Source organism: Xyrauchen texanus, chromosome 24 (genome assembly GCF_025860055.1).
Source record: "Xyrauchen texanus isolate HMW12.3.18 chromosome 24, RBS_HiC_50CHRs, whole genome shotgun sequence".
Classification (NCBI taxonomy): Eukaryota; Metazoa; Chordata; class Actinopteri; order Cypriniformes; family Catostomidae; genus Xyrauchen; species Xyrauchen texanus.
In genome coordinates, this window is record NC_068299.1 from 9,760,902 (window position 1) to 9,779,261 (window position 18,360).

Consider the following 18,360-nt stretch of genomic DNA (forward strand, 5'->3'; position numbering starts at 1 on the left):
CTTTATTGTGGTCACACATTATACACACAGTTTTTTGCATATATACAGTGAAATTTATTAGTTTTCACATATCCCAGCTAAGCTGGGGTCAGAGTGCAGGGTCAGCCATGATGCGGCGCCCCTGGAGCAGATAGGGTTAAGGGCCTTGCTCAAGAGCCCAACAGTGGCATCTTGGTGGTGCTGGGGCTTGAACCCCTGTCCTTCTGGTCAGTAACCCTGAGCCTCAACCACTGAGCCACCACTGCCCCTATATATATATATATATATATATATATATGTACACACACACACACAAAAAACATGTAAAGTTCCACTTAGTCTCATAGAATGAACGTTAATATAACTATATTTTTGCAAACGTGCTGCTTTTTATGTTTCAGTCACAGTTTCCTGGTGAAATGAACACTAGACGCTCTACAACATCTGTGCATTTTATTTTCTTTCACACAAATCACGAGTACAGTGGGTGATAATTATTTTATAAACACTGATTTTTCGCTCTATAACTCAACACACTGCTGTTATGATACAGAAAGTATTTTACTATAAGGCATCATTTGAAAAACAAATCATTTTAATGCTTGTATTACAGACTACCTTGTGCGGTAGTTTACCTCCTAGAGTGGGAGGATCATTCATGTAATGATAGGAGTCACATGTAAAGGGTAAAACTGAGTTCAGGTTTGGTGGTTGTGGATTAGTTTTGCCAGTAACAAAACAGAGAAATTAAAGGATCAGCCTGCAAAACAGCATCCAAGTTTGTAATTGTCAGTGTTTTTTTTTATTTTTTTTTCTACCATGAATAAAACCATTAACCAAGAGTTGCTTATAAATAGGGGTTGACTGATATGGGTTTTTCAATAAATGATGCCAATAAAGAGCAGGGTAGCTCTGTATTATAAATGTGTTATTGCACTTCTGATAATTGGCCAAGTGGTGCATACTTTCAAAATTGCCAAATATCACGTGGTTAATCGATATATCTGTGTTTTACTTCTTGTAAATGGGAAAATGATTCCCAGGAACTTTCCAATGTTCACGAGCATTATGAGAATCTGAAGAAAGACGTTTTCACAGAACCAGATCCAAACCTCAACCTTGTCCAACAAAACCTGGTTCCTAAACTAAGCTGCGCCCTCCTCACCCATTCCAACTGGCAGAAGAATCATGCAGTAGGTTTATTTGTTTGTGTGTGTGTGTGTGTGTGTGTGTGTGTGTGTGTGGTTAACTATTTCAATGATGGTGCTTAGTTTTTTGCATATTTCTGGAATGTTTGTTCCATATGTGTGTTTTTTCTGGGTGACCGATGCTGCATTGATCTCTTTTTCTCAGGACTTTGAGAAGCAGGATGCTGGAGAGGGTCCTTCAAATGAAGAAGTTAGAGATGTTTTTACTTTCACTTGTTTCTTTAATTCATATCATGTGTTTTCTTCCCCTACTGCAGCTTGTTTTGTTGCAGGAAACTGTTTTCCTAGAGGGGGGTGTTGCTCAATAACTCTGTTTCCCCCCTCCCCCCACAGAGTTCCCACAGAGCCCAGCTGTTAGCGTCAATCAAATCTAAATCTTATGGACAGGTTATGGAGGTGAATAAAACTATTTCTTACAAAAAAGGAATTTTTGGGTTAAAATTGTTTTATTTAAATAACTGTAGACGTATTTTCTCAGTTCGTGACAGCTTTAATTTCAGTTGTTTTGTCATCATGTTCCATAATTTCTGTTGTAGGCCTCCAAATCCCGGCGTCACAGACAGGCACTGTTGGTCCCAGCAGCTGACGCTGACCTTGCATGTAAAACATCACCAAAAAATAAGAAAACCCCATCACTTAAAATGCGGACCCAAATACTCTTAAATATTCAAGGTTAGTTCTGCCCACCCAATTAAATTCACAGAGTTACAGTTTGTTACCATTGATTGCTACCTTTTCTGTTTGGTAGGAAACAAGAGTGAGGGGTTGACGAAAGCCACACGGCTGTGGTGTTTGAGTGCAGTGAAAGAGGAGAGTGCCACAGGTAAGCAAACAAAAGCGAGGAGGTCATTCTGACCAAGCAGAGTGTGTCATTAGGTCATGTTGACCAATCAGAGTGATGGATGATCACAGTACCAAATATTATTATATATAATGTATATGTCACAATACAAATTTAATAACCGCAAAAACAAGTACTCTATTGAACACACTCCATTATTTAAATGTTTTTAATTATCAATATTAATATTAACATTTAAAGACAAATTAACATTAAAATGTATTTCTCAGTCAAGTTTTCCAAGTAATTTTTCAAGTTCACAGTTAGTAATCAAATAAAATATAGCTGCGAGCAGCAATTAGGGGGCCAAGTTGATCATCCATTATTAGGCACAACAATGGCAAAAAATAAGTAAATATTGCAATATGGTTGAAAAACTATGAATGTTGTCAGTTGCAATGGGACTTAAAAACATATTACTTTTGACCAATAGGTGGCGCTGTCACCAAATTGAAATGGTGCGGTCATGATGACACAGAGTTTCATGTCAATAAGCTAAAGCATTGTCGAGATAGAGCCTGAAAAGCATTCTGGCACCATGCCATCAAATTCATTGTGTTAAATGATAACAGTTTGGTCCATCAACACGAAATCCATAAAGTTTTGTCTGCATGGTCTGAAGGTGGTCTGATTCGGTTTTGGTTAAAATATGACAAACTCTAGGAGGAGTTTGATTAAGGATTTCAAAATGGCGGACAGGATTTTCGATTGGTCATGGCATAATTGGTATCCAGGTTCTCGGCATGACCCACGGAATCTACCAAGACTGATTTCATGACAATAGCACAAAGTAATCAAAAGTTATTAGCATTTTATGAAAATTTGGTATACATTTTTTTATTTTGATTCAAGCGCTTATGGTTCAAAAGTTATTAGCATAAACATGTGAAACTTTGGTCAGTTGGTGGCACTAGAGGGTTTTAGTTAGAGACTTTTCTCCAGTTAATTTTCAGGCTGTCCTCTATCTGTTTGCCAAATTTCACAACTTTTCTGCATACGGTTCTGCCATAGACTCAATGGCAGAAGAAGAAGAAGAATAAAAAGAACCCTAACGATAACAATAGGTGTCTACGCACTTTCAGTGCTTGGCTGCTAACGGCAAAGAGATAAATTACAAGCAATAGTTCAAATAATATTGAAAACATTGATATTAATGGCATTAGTCTTGTTATGTTCCAATTATGCACAGTTTTGATATTTTGACTGGTAGATTACATTAATAAATGCCAAGATAAGGCAATTTATTTAAAGTACTTTCAATACCCCTAGTTAGTGATCTACAATGTTAGTCCCATGTATGACTCTGCATTTCAATTACTCAGGAAAAAAGAAGAGAAAATTCAACTGGAATGCTGAAGAAAGAGAGTGACACCACGTAGCATAAAACATCACCCGCTGGACTGGCCATGACTGGTGAGCTGCCCATCGTGCTGAGATGTTAGTGTGATTTGTGCCTGGATCTACAGTTTCGGGCATTTATTTGTTTTGTTTCATGTACTGAACTTTTAGGCATAACCAAGTTTGCTACTCTTAAGCGTGAGAAGCTTTTATATGCTCATTATGCTGTTACTGCATGTTTTGAACACATCTGTTACGTGTTATTAAGGTTGCTGTTTAATGATTAAATGTGTATTTTGCATCAAAATATCATACATCTGCAAAAAAGTTAAGAGTATTTAAGTTTCATTTTAGACTTATGTTTTACTGCATTTGTGACCACAGTTAATTACAAATATTGCTGTCATAGTAAGCTGCAAGATAAAAGAAATGTTAATACTTGGTTCACTTATTGAAAACCTGGAAACATCAGCAATTTTAGCAGATTATATATATAAACTTTTATAAGTTTATAATATAGATTATATAAACTTGTGTGTGCATGCGTGTATGTATGTGTATATATATATATGTATATATATATATATATATATATATACACACACACACTACAGTGCAAAAGTTTAGGGTCACTTACTCATTCCTTTTTTTTTTTTTCACATTTTAGAATAATAGTTAAGTCAAACTATGGAATAATAGAAATGGAAATATGGGAATTATGTTGTGACTAATAAAATCCCAAATAATTCAAAACAAAAATTTAGTAGTCACCTTTTGCCTACAATTTGCAGAAAAGTTACTCTTGACATTTTCTCTACCAACTTCTTGCTTTTTAAACAGTATTGGAGTTCCCATCTACAGTGCATCCGGAACATATTCAGTTTGCAAAGATTTCAAACAAACTTCTTTCACGTTGTCATTATGGGGTATTGTTTGTAGAAGTTTGAGGAAAATACGGCTGTAACATAACAAAATGTGGAAAAGGTGAAGCGCTGTGAATACTTTCCAGATGCACTGTATATGCTGGGCACTTACTGGTTTTTGTTTTATATTGAAATAAATTAATATGGTGGCACAATTATATTTTTGTCTACAAAACTAATATTAAACTTAAGCATATGGATTTAAATTTGTTTTATATATTTAAACTGTTCACACACACACAGTATATACACAAATTTTGTCCACCAAAGTCAGATGGTGGAACAAAGAAAAAAAGAAAATTGGGCAGAAAAGGCCTTAGATTGGGATGCTGTTTTATATACAGGATAAAACAGGCCTACAGTGCATCCGGAAAGTATTCACAGCGCTTCACTTTTTCCACATTTTGTTATGTTACCGCCTTATTCCAAAATTGATTAAATTAATTATTTTTCTCAAAATTCTACAAGCAATACCCCATAATGACAACGTGAAAGAAGTTTTTTTTTTTTAAATCTTTGCAAATTTATAAAAAATAAAAAACGGAGGAAAAAAAATAAATAATCACACGTACATAAGTATTCACAGCCTTTGCTCAATACTTTGTTGAAGCACCTTTGGCACCAATTACAGCCTCAAGTCTTTTTTTGTATGATGCTACAAGCTTGGCACACCTAATTTTTGGCAGTTTCTCCCATTCTTCTTTGCAGGACCTCTCAAGCTCCATCAGGTTGGATGGGGAGCGTCGGTGCACAGCCATTTTCAGATCTCTCCAGAAATGTTCAAGTCTGGGCTCTGGCTGGGCCACTCAAGGACATTCACAGAGTTGTCCCGTCGCCACACCTTTGTTATCTTGGCTGTGTGCTAAGGGTCATTGTCCTGTTGAAGATGAACCTTCGCCCCAGTCTGAGGTCCAGTCCGCTCTGGAGCAGGTTTTCATCAAGGATGTCTCTGTACACTGCTGCATTAATCTTTCCCTTGATCCTGACTAGTCTCCCAGTTCCTGCCGCTGAAAAACATCCCCACATCATGATGCTGCCACCACCGTGCTTCACTGTAGGGATGGTATTGGCCAGGTGATGAGGTTTCCTCCAGACATGATGCTTGCCATTCAGGCCAAAGAGATCAATCTTTGTTCATCAGACCAGAGAATTTTGTTTCTCATGGCCTGAGAGTCCTTCAGGTGCCTTTTGGCAAACTCCAGATGGGCTGCCATGTGCCTTTTACTGAGGAGTGGCTTCCGTCTGGCCGCTCTACCATACAGGCCTCATAGGTGGAGTGCTGCAGAGATGGTTTTTCTTCTGGAAGTTTCTCCTCTCTCCACAGAGAAACGCTGGAGCTCTGTCAGAGTGACCATCGGGTTCATGGTCACCTCCGTGACTAAGGCCCTTCTCGCCCGATCGCTCAGTTTGGCTGGACGTGCTCTAGGAAGAGTCCCGGTGGTGCCAAGCTTCCATTTATGGATGATGGATGCCACTGTGCTCATTGGTACCTTCAATGCTGCAGAAATTTTTCTGTACCCTTCCCCAGATTTGTGCCTCGATACAATCCTGTCTCGGAGGTCAACAGACAATTCCTTGGACTTTATGGCTTGGTTTGTGCTCTGACATGCACTGTTAACTGTGGGACCTTATATAGACAGGTGTGTACCTTTCCAAATCATGTCCAATCAACTGAATTTACTACAGGTGGACTCCAAGTTGTAGAAACATCTCAAGAATGATCAGTGGAAACAGGATGCACCTGAGCTCAATTTTGAGTGTCATGACAAAGGCTCTGAATACTTATGTACATGTGATTTTTTTTCATTTTTTTTTTTTCATTTTTTTTTAAAATAAATTTGCAAAGATTTCAAACAAACATCTTTCACATTGTCCATGTTAGTTTCATACATTTTTGAAAAAAAAAAAAAAAAAAGCATTTGTCATTTTGTGTAACCAAGTGAAAGCTATTAAAATACTTTCCATGCTCCTTAAATATGTGTGAGTGATCGTAAGGTGCACATTCAAATATGTTTTAAAGGCATGTAACAGGGTGGGGCCCTGATACACACCCGGCCCTTAATCAGTCTAATCAAGCCTCTGAGAGGGATAAAGGACGACTGGAGATTGCAGTGGGACAGAGAGAGAGATTTTTGGGCAGCTGTCTGACACTTTGTGTGTTTGTCTTTTTGGTTTCAGTTCTTCATTAAAATATTTTTAATATTGTCAAGCCGGTTCTTACTTTCTTCATTCCATTAGTACCTTTACAAGGTACAAAATATTTTTACAAATATGATTTTTTTTTTCTTCACACGATTCACACATGGTTACTCCATGTGCGATGTGACCTTAACAAAATAAGCTTTTTCTATTAAAATAGTAAAAAATGTTTTAAACGGTCATGATGGTCTAAAGATCTTTTATGTTTTTTGTCATGTGACTATGTATGCTGGTTACAACACTTAACCTGACTTTTGGTGGACAAAATCTCTCTAATATTAAGAGTATTTTAAAATAAAAATGTGTCACTTTTTTATTTTTAAAGGCGTAATAATAAAAGATTATTGCAAACTGATTTTGCTTATTTCAGCTTTTGTTTTTGGACTCAAAATTAGGTGTCATTTTTTGTGCCAATTACATTTTTACAAATATATTTGTATAACTGTAATGGATTGAGCGTCACATCATTGACGCTATGACAGAGCATTAGGGGAGGTCACTGTGTAGTGACATGCGGTCGAGAGATGAGCTGAGCGCGCAGCGCGTTCTCGTAAATATGCCCGTGTGTATTCTAGCCAGCAGCAGAGTCCCACGGTGGGCTTTTCCCCGTCAACAGCCGGTTTGTGAGGGACAGACGTGGTAATAAGCGCAGTCGGACTGGTTGCGTTGCTTTAGAGACATGAAGATATTGGTTGAGGGTGTGATTGACTCCACGCGACCATGACATCAGATAGTAAGTATTTCTTGGGATTAAACAATATTAAAAACAAAGCGGTAATCATACCAGTTAGAAAGGTTTATTGATTTCCGATAAAATATAGTTATGGTCTGTGGACATGAGCAGCTTATTTATTAAAGCTCATTTGCTGGTTTTGCGCAGGGCTGAGAAATGTGATGCCAACAACACATCCTTCATAACATTCAGGGTTCATCTGTTCTCTACATTAAATAGTTAGAACTGACATTTCAGCCTGATGATTAGAAACTCGGATGCTGAATATAATGGAGCGTTTTATGTAATAGCTGCTTTGCGCATATAGGGACGTGTGTTGTGTTTATCTCATCACCTACTGGTTTCATTGCTTTTCAAATGAGTGAAAAAATCATATGGATTAGTGAAAATAAATACCGTATTAATGTCAAATCGCAAACATTCTCCAAATGAACGTTCCACTAGATCTCCAGCGGGCCATGGAGGACCAAACTACTCTAAATTAAATGAGTCTAATAAATCATTAAACGCACCAATAATTAATTGTGTCCAAGTATTTTGCAGTTGGGGAGACCGGGTTAGTTGTTACAATAAGGTTCTGTCAATTACACAAATGTTTTTTTCTCTCTAGTAGTTAGTTTCAAACAGCCAGTTCAAACCCCTCATAACCCAGCGGTGTAGCCAGAAAATTACTTTTGGGTGGGCCACAATAGATAAGGGGTGGCCAGTGTTTTTGCAGCTCACTAAGTGTATAGTGAAACACGGTTTACAAATGAAATTGGCTTTACTTGATTTATTTTTTTTTTTTTTAAGGTTAGGCTACCTTTGCTTATCAGTTTCTCTGCCTTGATGGGAGATCTCTTGTTTTGTGCACATCATGACAATGTCCAATACTAATTTGACAAATTCTGTAGTCGTCTTTGATTGACTCCGTTCATTTACCAACAGATTATTGCTCTAATGACTTCGAGTTGACTGACAGCCTATTAAATCACATAACAATTTATTTAATGTTCTCATTTTCACCATTTTGTTACGATTAGTTTGAGAACAGATTTTCAGATATCAGAATTTCTGATAATTCTTTTTACTTTACCAATTGAAGTCAGAGAATAATCTTAATATTCTGGGTGGGCTTGGGTCCTTTTGGCTACGCCCCGATACTGTAGGATCATTTTTAGAATTATTTATGTTAATGTTTCTGGAGGACAAAATTATTTCCAATGTCAGATCTAACTATGATTTTGTAGTAGCTGTTGGGTAAACAAAGTTAACAATTAAACCACACTGGCATGCATCCACTCACAAAACTAATGCAGCATTGAAATATTTTTTCTTTAAAATGTTATATATTAATACATTTTTATTTTAAATTAACTATAATAATATATAATTATTAACCCTACTTTTTAAAACTTTTTTTTTCTTTCATGGATGATTTATTATTATTATTATTAAAAATATTTAGTTCTAAATATTTTTTTTTTTTAACCACATAATTATCCATATGGAATCAACTTATAACCATTTATAACAATATATACACACAAATAGAAATACACAAGTATGACAGAATTCAAGAAATATAGAGAAAAAAAAAGTCAAACAATTAACACAACAATAAAAAAATCACCTTCCACTCTACTGCCCCTCGCTAGGAGCCTTCCAAATGAGACAAATAATAAAGTCTTCCAACTTTCCCCAAATGCGCTCCAAGTCCGTCTTGGTCGCTAGCAGATTAGCATCTTATTCCTTCTCCGATGACTCCAGATAATCAATCTGTTTCTCAACATCCATCACTCTTGTAACCATCTCAGTGAATTTCGTCTACATGGCAGTGATATATCGTCGTATTACATCAAGATCCTCCAAGTCAGCAACGACCTTCACCAGTATTGCTGACATGTTAAAAGGTTGACGCTGAATCTCTTTCACCGCACTGTCCAAATTGAGTGGACAATTTTTGTGGGGAGCCACAATAGAGCCAGCAATATCCTGGATTCTTCTGTGGAATTGAACCATTTTCAATGGTGTGTCTGTATTCTACAAGTGTCATCTCCTGCATGAATATGTGATTCACAGTACTTTTTTGGAAATTAGCTGTCCTTAATTTAGGGACTCTTTTGACACATTCTCGCTGTTAGACAAACACAGTTACAGTCTAATCTTGAAGCTAGTCTGTCAGACTGTAAGTTTGAGACTAAGCAACAGAATGTACATTATCTTGAAACAGCTCTGATCATGAGTGCAGAGAATTTCTATCTGTGCTTTTAGTTAGGGAAGGTCCTCGCATCACTTCCAAACAGGACTAGATTTCTAACAATTTCATCAGGAAAGCCCTCAGTTCATATCTGTTCTAATATTTGAATGTGCTTGCTTTAAATCATTCAGGGTATCTTTATTGTGTTTAGTCATCACAGGTAAACAGTTTTCCTAAAGGAAAATGTTCAACAACAAGCCTCTCTTAGTTATGAGTTTGTCATGTGCCCAGCAGTGTTGAAAAAAATGTGCTGTGTGTCCGCACAACCCTTCTTTATTTACAAAGTGCCTCACCTTTACCTGCGTTTCAGCACCTCGCCTCTGCCTTTATTGGAGCATGTCCTATCCACCTGTGAAAGAGACAGATTTTATGATCCCAGGTGGCATGTGTATGTGTGTTTTGAAGGAGAAGACAGAAAATCACACTTCTCCAAATCTAACGTGTTCTGTAAGAGAAACATTGAAGTGCTTTTATGTTTTCTGAGTTCAGCTAATTCTACATCATATTATCCAAAAACCTGGATAAGAGAGATTATTCACAGTGTTTGCTCAAAAGGTTTGCATTTTATGTCTGAGTGCTGTTGCCATTTGCAGTGAAAGTGACCTATTTTATGTCCCATCTGAGATTCTAGTACTTAAATTGGATTATAAATGTTCCTTTCTGCAAACCAACATTTTGAATGATTATTGAAATACTTGCTAAACCATTGCTGTTCTTGTTCTCAGTATGCTGGTATGCTTTTTATTTCTTCATCTCACAAGTCTTCAGTAACATTTAAAAAGTCACTCATATCCTCTTTAATTGTATGTGAGAAAAAACATGGTTTTATATACATTTTTTTGAGACTCTGGGATGATGGGAGCTCTGGATTGTTGGAAAAATCTAATTAATTTGCTCAGATTTTTAGATGTGGTGGATTTTGAGAGAAACCCCTTACATTTTTTTGCTCTTTGTTTAGAAGCTGTAGAGTCAGGAAGGGTGGTAGAGCCCAACAGGAAGTTTCCTGAGAAATTGAGAGATGACATCCTGCACCAATTAACTTATGGCTGAGAAAATTAAACACAAAACAAGAAAGAGAATGTGAAAAGAGTTTTACCAGTGGCTAGAGAGTTATTAGAGCTGCAACCATTTATGCACAAATGTGAGAAGGAACTCACAAAATATATCTCTCTGTCCATACATCCAGACATCTATCTGTCTATCTATCCCGAACCTATACATCTTTAATACTCCCTTGTCATTAGAATAATTGTAAAAGGGAAAGGAGGAGGTGAGAACCGACTTGACAATATCATTTTTTTTTTTTACATAAAACTGAACCAAAAAGACACACATACACACATGTGTCAGGCAGCTGCCTGTAAGCCACTCTCTCTGTCACACTGCCATCTCTGGCAGGGTGAAAAGTTCATCAAAATGTTGGGGGGGGAACAATATAACAATTCTCAAGAGCAATATTTGAAGGGGACACCAAGGGTTTTTTGTTGTTGCCCCGTTTGCATTTGTATTATTTTATTTCTTAAACAATTATTTTAAGAATATATCATTATATTATTTACAATACACATATTTTAATGATATTTAAATATCCGTGATTTCCGCCTATGATCTCCGGTGGGCCTTTATCCAGGGCTAATTAGCCTGAGTAGGGGCCAGGTGTGTAGCATCATAACCTGGCCCCGCCCTCTGCCCTGCCACAATAATGTTTAGGGGGTTTTATTTTGAAAGGATACATTTCTTTTTTTTAAATCATCCCAGGAATGCATTAAGCATGTCCTTCACAAAAAATGTGTGCCAGAGCATATCGTTAAATTCAGACCTTTTAAACGTCTTTTGTTCCCAAACCTACCTACCTATCTGTCTGTCTACTAATTATCACTGTAGACTTTCAATTAACTTGCTGTGTGTGTGTGTGAGACAGACTGGTAAGAAATCCACACATATACAGTATAACTGTATTTATTTAGCACCTTTCAGCAATCCAGCACAAAGTGCTTTACAAAATATAAAGTTTTTAAACAAGACTTAAAAATAGACACCGATTCAGCAGATATAATATCCCAGGGCAGGCTGTTCCATAATCCTGGGGACTTCTCTACAACACACACACACACACACACACACACACACACACACACACACACACACACATGTTGTGTTTCCATGTTTTATGGGGACTTTCCATAGACATAATGGTTTTTATACTGTACAAACTTTATATTCTATCCCCTAAACCTAACCCTACCCCTAAACCTAACCCTCACAGAAAACTTTCTGCATTTTTACATTTTCAAAAAACATAATTTAGTATGATTTATAAGCTGTTTTCCTCATGGGGACCGACAAAATGTCCCCACAAGGTCAGAAATTTCGGGTTTTACTATCCTTATGGGGACATTTGGTCCCCACAAAGTGATAAATACACGCTCACACATACACACACACACACACACACACACACACACACACACACACACACACACACACACACACACACACACACACACACACACACACACAGGTGGCCAAAAGTTTGGGAAAATGTTGGAATAAAAATTTGGAAAGGAATTTGCTCTTATGGAAAGAAATTGTTACTTTTATTCACCAAAGTGTCATTCAACTGATCACAATGTATAGTCCGGACATTAATTACATGAAAAATTGCTATTACAATTTGAAATTTTAAACTACTTCAAAGTGTTCTCATAAAAAAAAATCCTCCGCGTGCAATAATGACAGCTTCGCAGATTCTTGGCATTCTAGCTATCAGTTTGTTCAGATACTCGGGTGAGATTTTACCCCACACTTCCTGTAGCACTCACCATAGGTGTGGCTGTCTTGTTGGGCACTTCTCACACACCTTACAGTCTATCTGATCCCACAAAAGCTTAATGGGGTTAAGATCCATAACACTCTTTTCCAATTATCTGTTGTCCAATGTCTGTGTTTCTTTGCCCACTTGTTTTTGTTTTTCAAAAGTGGCTTTTTCATTGCAATTCTTCCCATAAGGCCTGCACCCCTGAGTCCTCTCTTTACTGTTCTATGTGAAACTGGTGTTGAGCGGGTAGAATTCATGAAGCTGTTAGCTGAGGACATGTGAGGCGTGTCAAACTAGAGACTCTACTTTATTTGTACATCTGGCCTTCTACAGCTCTTTCTGTCCTTTGTCTTTGAAGACTGTTGTGTACACCTTTTTATGAAATCTTGTTTTTTTGGCAATTTCAAGCATTGTATAGCCCTCATTCCTCAAAACAATGATTGACTGACGAGTTTATAGAGAAAGCGGTTTCTTTTTTGCCATTTTTGACCTAATATTGACCTTAAGACATAAGGTCCTTGACCTTACAAGACAATGTTAATCTTCATTTAACGAACCAAATAGCTTTCCACTGATCAACCTTGATGTTTCTACAACTTGATTGGAGTCCACCTGTGGTAAATTCAGTTGATTGGACATGATTTGGAAAGGTACACACCTTTCTATATAAGGTCCCACAGTTAACAGAGCATGTCAGAGCACAAACCAAGCCATGAAGTCCAAGGAATTGTCTAGACCTCCGAGACAAGATTGTATCAAGGTACAGATCTGGTGAATGGTACAGAAAAATTTCTGCAGCATTGAAGGTCCCAAGGAGCACAGTGACCTCCATCATCTGTTAATGGCAGAAGTTTGGAAGCACCAGGAGTCTTCCTAGAGCTGGCCGCCCGGCCAAACTGAGCAATCGGGGGAGAAGGGCCTTAATCAGGGAGGTTACCAAGAAACCCGATGGTCACTCTGACAGAGCTCCAGCGTTTCTCTGTGGAGAAAGGAGAAACTTCCAGAAGAAAAACCATCTCTGCAGCACTCCACCTATCAGGCCTGTATGGTAGAGCGGCCAGACGGAAGCCACTCCTCAGTAAAAGGCACATGACAGCCCGTCTGGTGTTTGTCAAAAGGCACCTGAAGGACTCTCAGACCAAGAGAAACAAAATTCTCTGGTCTGATGAAACAAAGATTGAACTCTTTGGCCTGAATGGCAAGTGTCATGTCTGGAAGAAACCAGGCACCGCTCATCCCCTGGCCAATACCATCCCTACAGTGAAGCACGGTGATGGCAGCATCATGCTGTGGGGATGTTTTTCAGCGGCAGGAACTGGGAGACTAGTCAGGATCAAGGAAAATATGAATGCAGCAATGTACAGAGACATCCTTGATGAAAACCTGCTCCAAAGCGCTCTGGACCTCAGACTGGGGCGAAGGTTCATTTTCCAACAGGACAATGACCCTTAGCACACAGCCAAGATAACAAAAAGGAGTGGCTACTGGACAACTCTGTGAATGTCCCAGCCAGAGCCCAGACTTGAACCCGATTGAACATCTCTGGAGAGATCTGAAAATGGCTGTGCACCGACGCTCCCCATCCAACCTGGTGGAGCTTGAGAGGTCCTGCAAAGAAGAATGGGAGAAACTGCCCAAAATTAGGTGTTCCAAGCTTGTAGCATCATACAAAAAAAAGACTTGTAGGCTGTAAATGGTGCCAAAGGTGCTTCAACAGCCCCGTAATAAGCAAAGGCTGTGAATAATTATGTACGTGTGATATTTTTTTATTTTTAATACATTTGCAAAGATTTCAAAAAACTTTTCACATTGTCATTGTGGTGTATTGTTTGTAGAATTGAGGAAAATAATTAATTTAATCCATTTTGGAATAAGGCTGTAACATAACAAAATGTGAAAAAAGTGAAGCACTGTGAATACTTTTCGGATGCACTGTGTATATATATATATATATATATATATATATATATATATATATATATATATATATATATATATATTTATATCTTACAGTGTAGCTTTGAATACTCAAGTGATTGTGTAGTGCCGTTTATTAGCATAGTGAAACGCATTTCAGACGAATGACCAATAGGTGGAGATGTTTTTCTATTTTCAGACAAGAAATGAATGGTGCTTTGTGAGGTTTTAGCAGTCAGATTATCTTCTCATGAGACTTTCCAGAGCAATGTTATTGCCTATGTATGTTTCTTAAATAAAAAATCAATAATTGTTTTTTTTGTTTTTTTTTTTTGCTTAATATTTTTTTCTCTCCCTGTAAGTGTTTTGATTCTCTATTTCTCTGTTTTGGTGACACCACACCAGCTAATTTTGATTCACTGCTCAAAGAGTTTAATATATTTAAATTGCAATTGCAAATATAGTTAATATTCTTTGATAATCATAATATTTCGAGCACATATGAAATCAGAGACCCTGTGCACTCAAGAACAGCAAATCCATGGCAACATGAATCTTTATGTATGCATTTATGTGAACAAAGCCATACACAAACCAGTCCTTACAGAATGCTTGAGCAGTTTCCAAGGAAACTGTCCTACTCATACTGCACTGAGGTCCATGTGGGTGTTTGTTTCTGTGCTTACAAGGTCAGTGTGTTCTTGCTAGCACATGTAGTACAGTGCAGAGAACATGGCCAGCAAGTGCTTGGATATTACATATGCATCGGTGTATGCAATATCTTTCTGAAACAAAGGGATACTTCATCCAAAAATGAAAATGATGTCATCATTTACCCACCCTAATGTTGTTCCTAACCTGTATGACTCTTGTTTTCTTCCATGGAACACAAAAGATGTTAGAGGATGTAAGGGACTGACAGCCTCAGTCACCATTCAGTTTATCTGCATTTTTCCTTAAAAAGAAAGTGAATGGTGACAGAGGCTGTCATACTGCATAACATCTTTTTTTGTGTGTATTCTATGGAAGAAAGAAAGACATACAAGTTCATCTGATGTTTGTGGCCTTATGCTGGAGATTAGATGGTTCAGTATAATAGTGTGCTGCTCCAGCCTATTATTCAAACACACACATGTAAACACCCTCAAACAAGAGAAGAGCCAGCCCCTTCAGACTAGGTGAAATATTCACTCTTATGCAACTTAATGGACCATTATACACTTGAAGTGTTCACTACTTCAAAGCTGCTTTGAGGAAAATGGGTCCACGGGTTCTTATATGTAAGACTGTCTTCTCTAAGCAGAAATTGTACAGAGATCTGGTGGGGGTAAAAATCAATCCAGTACAAATAAAGCCTTCGCTGTGATGCCAAACCTGTAAAAAAAAATTGCATATCGCAAGGTCCTCTGGATCAGTGTTGGTTATGTATTTATATATGTATGTATATGTATAAAGGATCAGATGAGTAAATCCACTCTTTAATTATATGGCTAACTTACTGTCTTACATGTGTTCATGTTGTGTTTGCATGGTCTGATCAGTGTGTATCTGTGTATCTATTCCTTCACCAGTCACTCCTGAGGCAGTTGGCTTCCTGTCGGCTGTGGGCATCTTTGTCCTGCTGCTGGCCATACTCTTTCTCTTCATCAATAAAAAGCTTTGTTTTGCTCGTGTGGGAGGGTTGCCCTGCCTCGAACAGTACAGCCACCGCAAACGAAGAGTCCGTGCTGGGATACACCAAGGACTGGGTGAGTGTTTGTGGTTGTGGGAGGGTACAAACATTCTTTTGCTCTGTTTTGTAAACACAGATTTTCTCCGAACGATGGGGAGTTGGATCCATTTGCTGTTTTGGCAGGTCTTTCAGACTTGTGAATTCAAATGAACCAATCAGGTTTTATTTCCTTATATGGTTAGCAGGGATTGGGAGGCCTTTGATCTTGACCAAGACTTAATGTGTGATTCATGAATCTGTATAAAAAAAAAAATTCTAATATATTCCATATACAGCATTTATGTAAGCTTTTGATGACTGATCAAAAGGTCTGAGTGTCTGTCTAAATTCTGTTACCTTACAGAAACAATTATTTTTAGAGAATGTATGACTATGTAAGGTATAATGTGTAGTCACTTGGTTATTATTGCTAAATAAGCCTCCAAAAAGATGATCAGAACCCTGATGCGAAATGGAGGGGTCTTGTATCACCTTGAAGGGGTTTATTTTGTGATAATGTCCAACTGACTGTAGATAATCCAGCTAATTACATGATAACTTAGTAATTAAATGGAAATGGAATAATGATTTGAGTTAGTTATTATTAGTGTTATTTTGTGAGAAGGAGACGACGGAGTCTCCAGAAACCGATGAATTCCCCCTTCGGTTTGCATCGGAGTTCTATTTTATGTTTATATTGTGAAAATAACCATCTGGCTGCTCATTATCCCGCCTATTACACAACTACTTGTAGAGATAGAGATCGCAGAGTGATACTTGTAGGAAAGATGACCCGGTCATGTGTGGTCATTATTCAGAAATATCAGACTGATTCAGAATTTAATTCAGAATTTTGTATTCCAGAGAGCCATGTAATAATAAAATATATTTTTATAGAAGAAAGAAACCAAAGCTTGATATAAGACCTCAAACTAGCAGCGGTTGTTATTTAAAAATATTTGACGGCAGAATGCCGCGTTTGACCAATCTAAATAAAGTATTCCAGAGAGCTGTTTGACAACAAATAGTGCCATAACTGTAACGCTGCGAAGAAGTCAAAGAGAGCTGGATGTAGGTGCGGCAAAAGAGTTTAATGAAAAGAAATAAACAAGTACAAAATAATAGTAAACACAGGAACAAATAAAACACCCACGATGGGAAACAATGACATAAACACGGTTGGTCTTGATACATTCAGGTACAGAACAACTGACCAATCAAAATGGATCTAGCGGCTCCATTCATTCGGCTGACCCAAGCGAACTTGCCTGTCCCGGAATATTCCAGTCAGTTTTGTGTTCTTGCCAAGTGCACAGACTTTTCTGATGCTACACTGAAGTCCATGTACTCGATCGGTCTCATTGCACACCAGTGGAGGGAATTGCCGAAGACTGGAGTGAGTTTGCACATGGAAGGAGTATTTGAGGCTATATTTGGAGACACTCGCTGCAGAGGAACCACCTCTCTCAATCCCGGTTTCAGCTTCTGAGCATTCCACGCCTGCCACGGCCAACGCCCACGGCTGCCACGGCCAACGAGCCAACACCCACGCCTGCCACTGCCAACGCCTGCCACGGCCAACGAGCCAACGCCCACGCCTGCCACTGCCAACGCCCACACCTGCCACGGCCAACGAGCCAACGCCCACGCCTGCCACGGCCAACGAGCCAACGCCCACGCCTGCCACAGCCAACGAGCTGGAAGTCTCATCCGTCCCAGAGCCAGCGTTGCCAGCCTCGTCCGTCCGGAGGAGGAGGAGAAGAAGAGGAAGGCTTCTGTTTCCCAGTCTCAGCCTTCCAAGCCTCCGCCTCCAGAGCCTTCCACGGCTCCGTCTCCTGAGCCTTCCACGGCCCTGTCTCCTGAACTTCCTTCCTATTCATTACAATAATGCTGATATTCCATGAACTGAACCAGAAATACACATACTCTATGGGTTATAGCTTGCTCTACTATTAATTCTATGCAAACACATTTAATACACACACACTCGATATGAATTAACTCTGCACCTTTTGGTTAGACTACACAGTGTGTGACTCAAACATAGACAAACACATAGTGCATATTAACAGTCTGTATGTTAGCTGGGTGTTGGAGGAAGTGTTCTGCTGTGGCATTTCAAAAGCAGCTCCATGAGCAAACATTCAGTCAGTCTGTCCTACGAGAGGTCCTCAATGCAACATCGAGACAAATGTTATGCATTCAGGTGCTGCTGAACTGATGCGACTGGAGGTTTTTGGTGTGGTTGGTAAGATTCTAGAGGACATCTAAATGGAGGGGAAATGTATTGCTTTTTTTCCACTGCTGGTAACTGCTTGGACACAGCAATTTTTGTAAGTTAGCCAAAGCCAGTGAACCTTTATACAGTACAATTGCTGGGTTTGGACAAATTATGATTGTTAGTTGCACTATTGAAGTGAACATGAAGAGTTCTTTATTTTAACTGATGATTGT

At 38.4% G+C, this 18,360-nt stretch overlaps 1 protein-coding gene across 4 annotated transcripts in view; it reads left to right on the plus strand.

Moving 5' to 3' along the window:
• Positions 1-18,360, plus strand: part of LOC127618236 (synaptotagmin-16-like) — a 48,022-nt gene that overhangs the window by 8,317 nt on the left and 21,345 nt on the right. The window contains exons 5-11 of one of the 4 annotated variants that reach the window (XM_052090589.1): positions 1,023-1,172; positions 1,333-1,377; positions 1,521-1,583; positions 1,724-1,859; positions 1,936-2,010; positions 3,351-3,441; positions 15,767-15,827. In XM_052090589.1, coding sequence (XP_051946549.1) covers positions 1,023-1,172; positions 1,333-1,377; positions 1,521-1,583; positions 1,724-1,859; positions 1,936-2,010; positions 3,351-3,397 — 516 coding nt within the window. In that variant the 3' untranslated portion in view covers positions 3,398-3,441; positions 15,767-15,827. Of the gene's footprint in view, positions 1-1,022; positions 1,173-1,332; positions 1,378-1,520; positions 1,584-1,723; positions 1,860-1,935; positions 2,011-3,350; positions 3,442-4,975; positions 6,759-7,077; positions 7,222-15,766; positions 15,944-18,360 lie in introns of those variants that run through there. The other 3 variants (XM_052090588.1, XM_052090586.1, XM_052090585.1) reach the window with 3 other exon arrangements.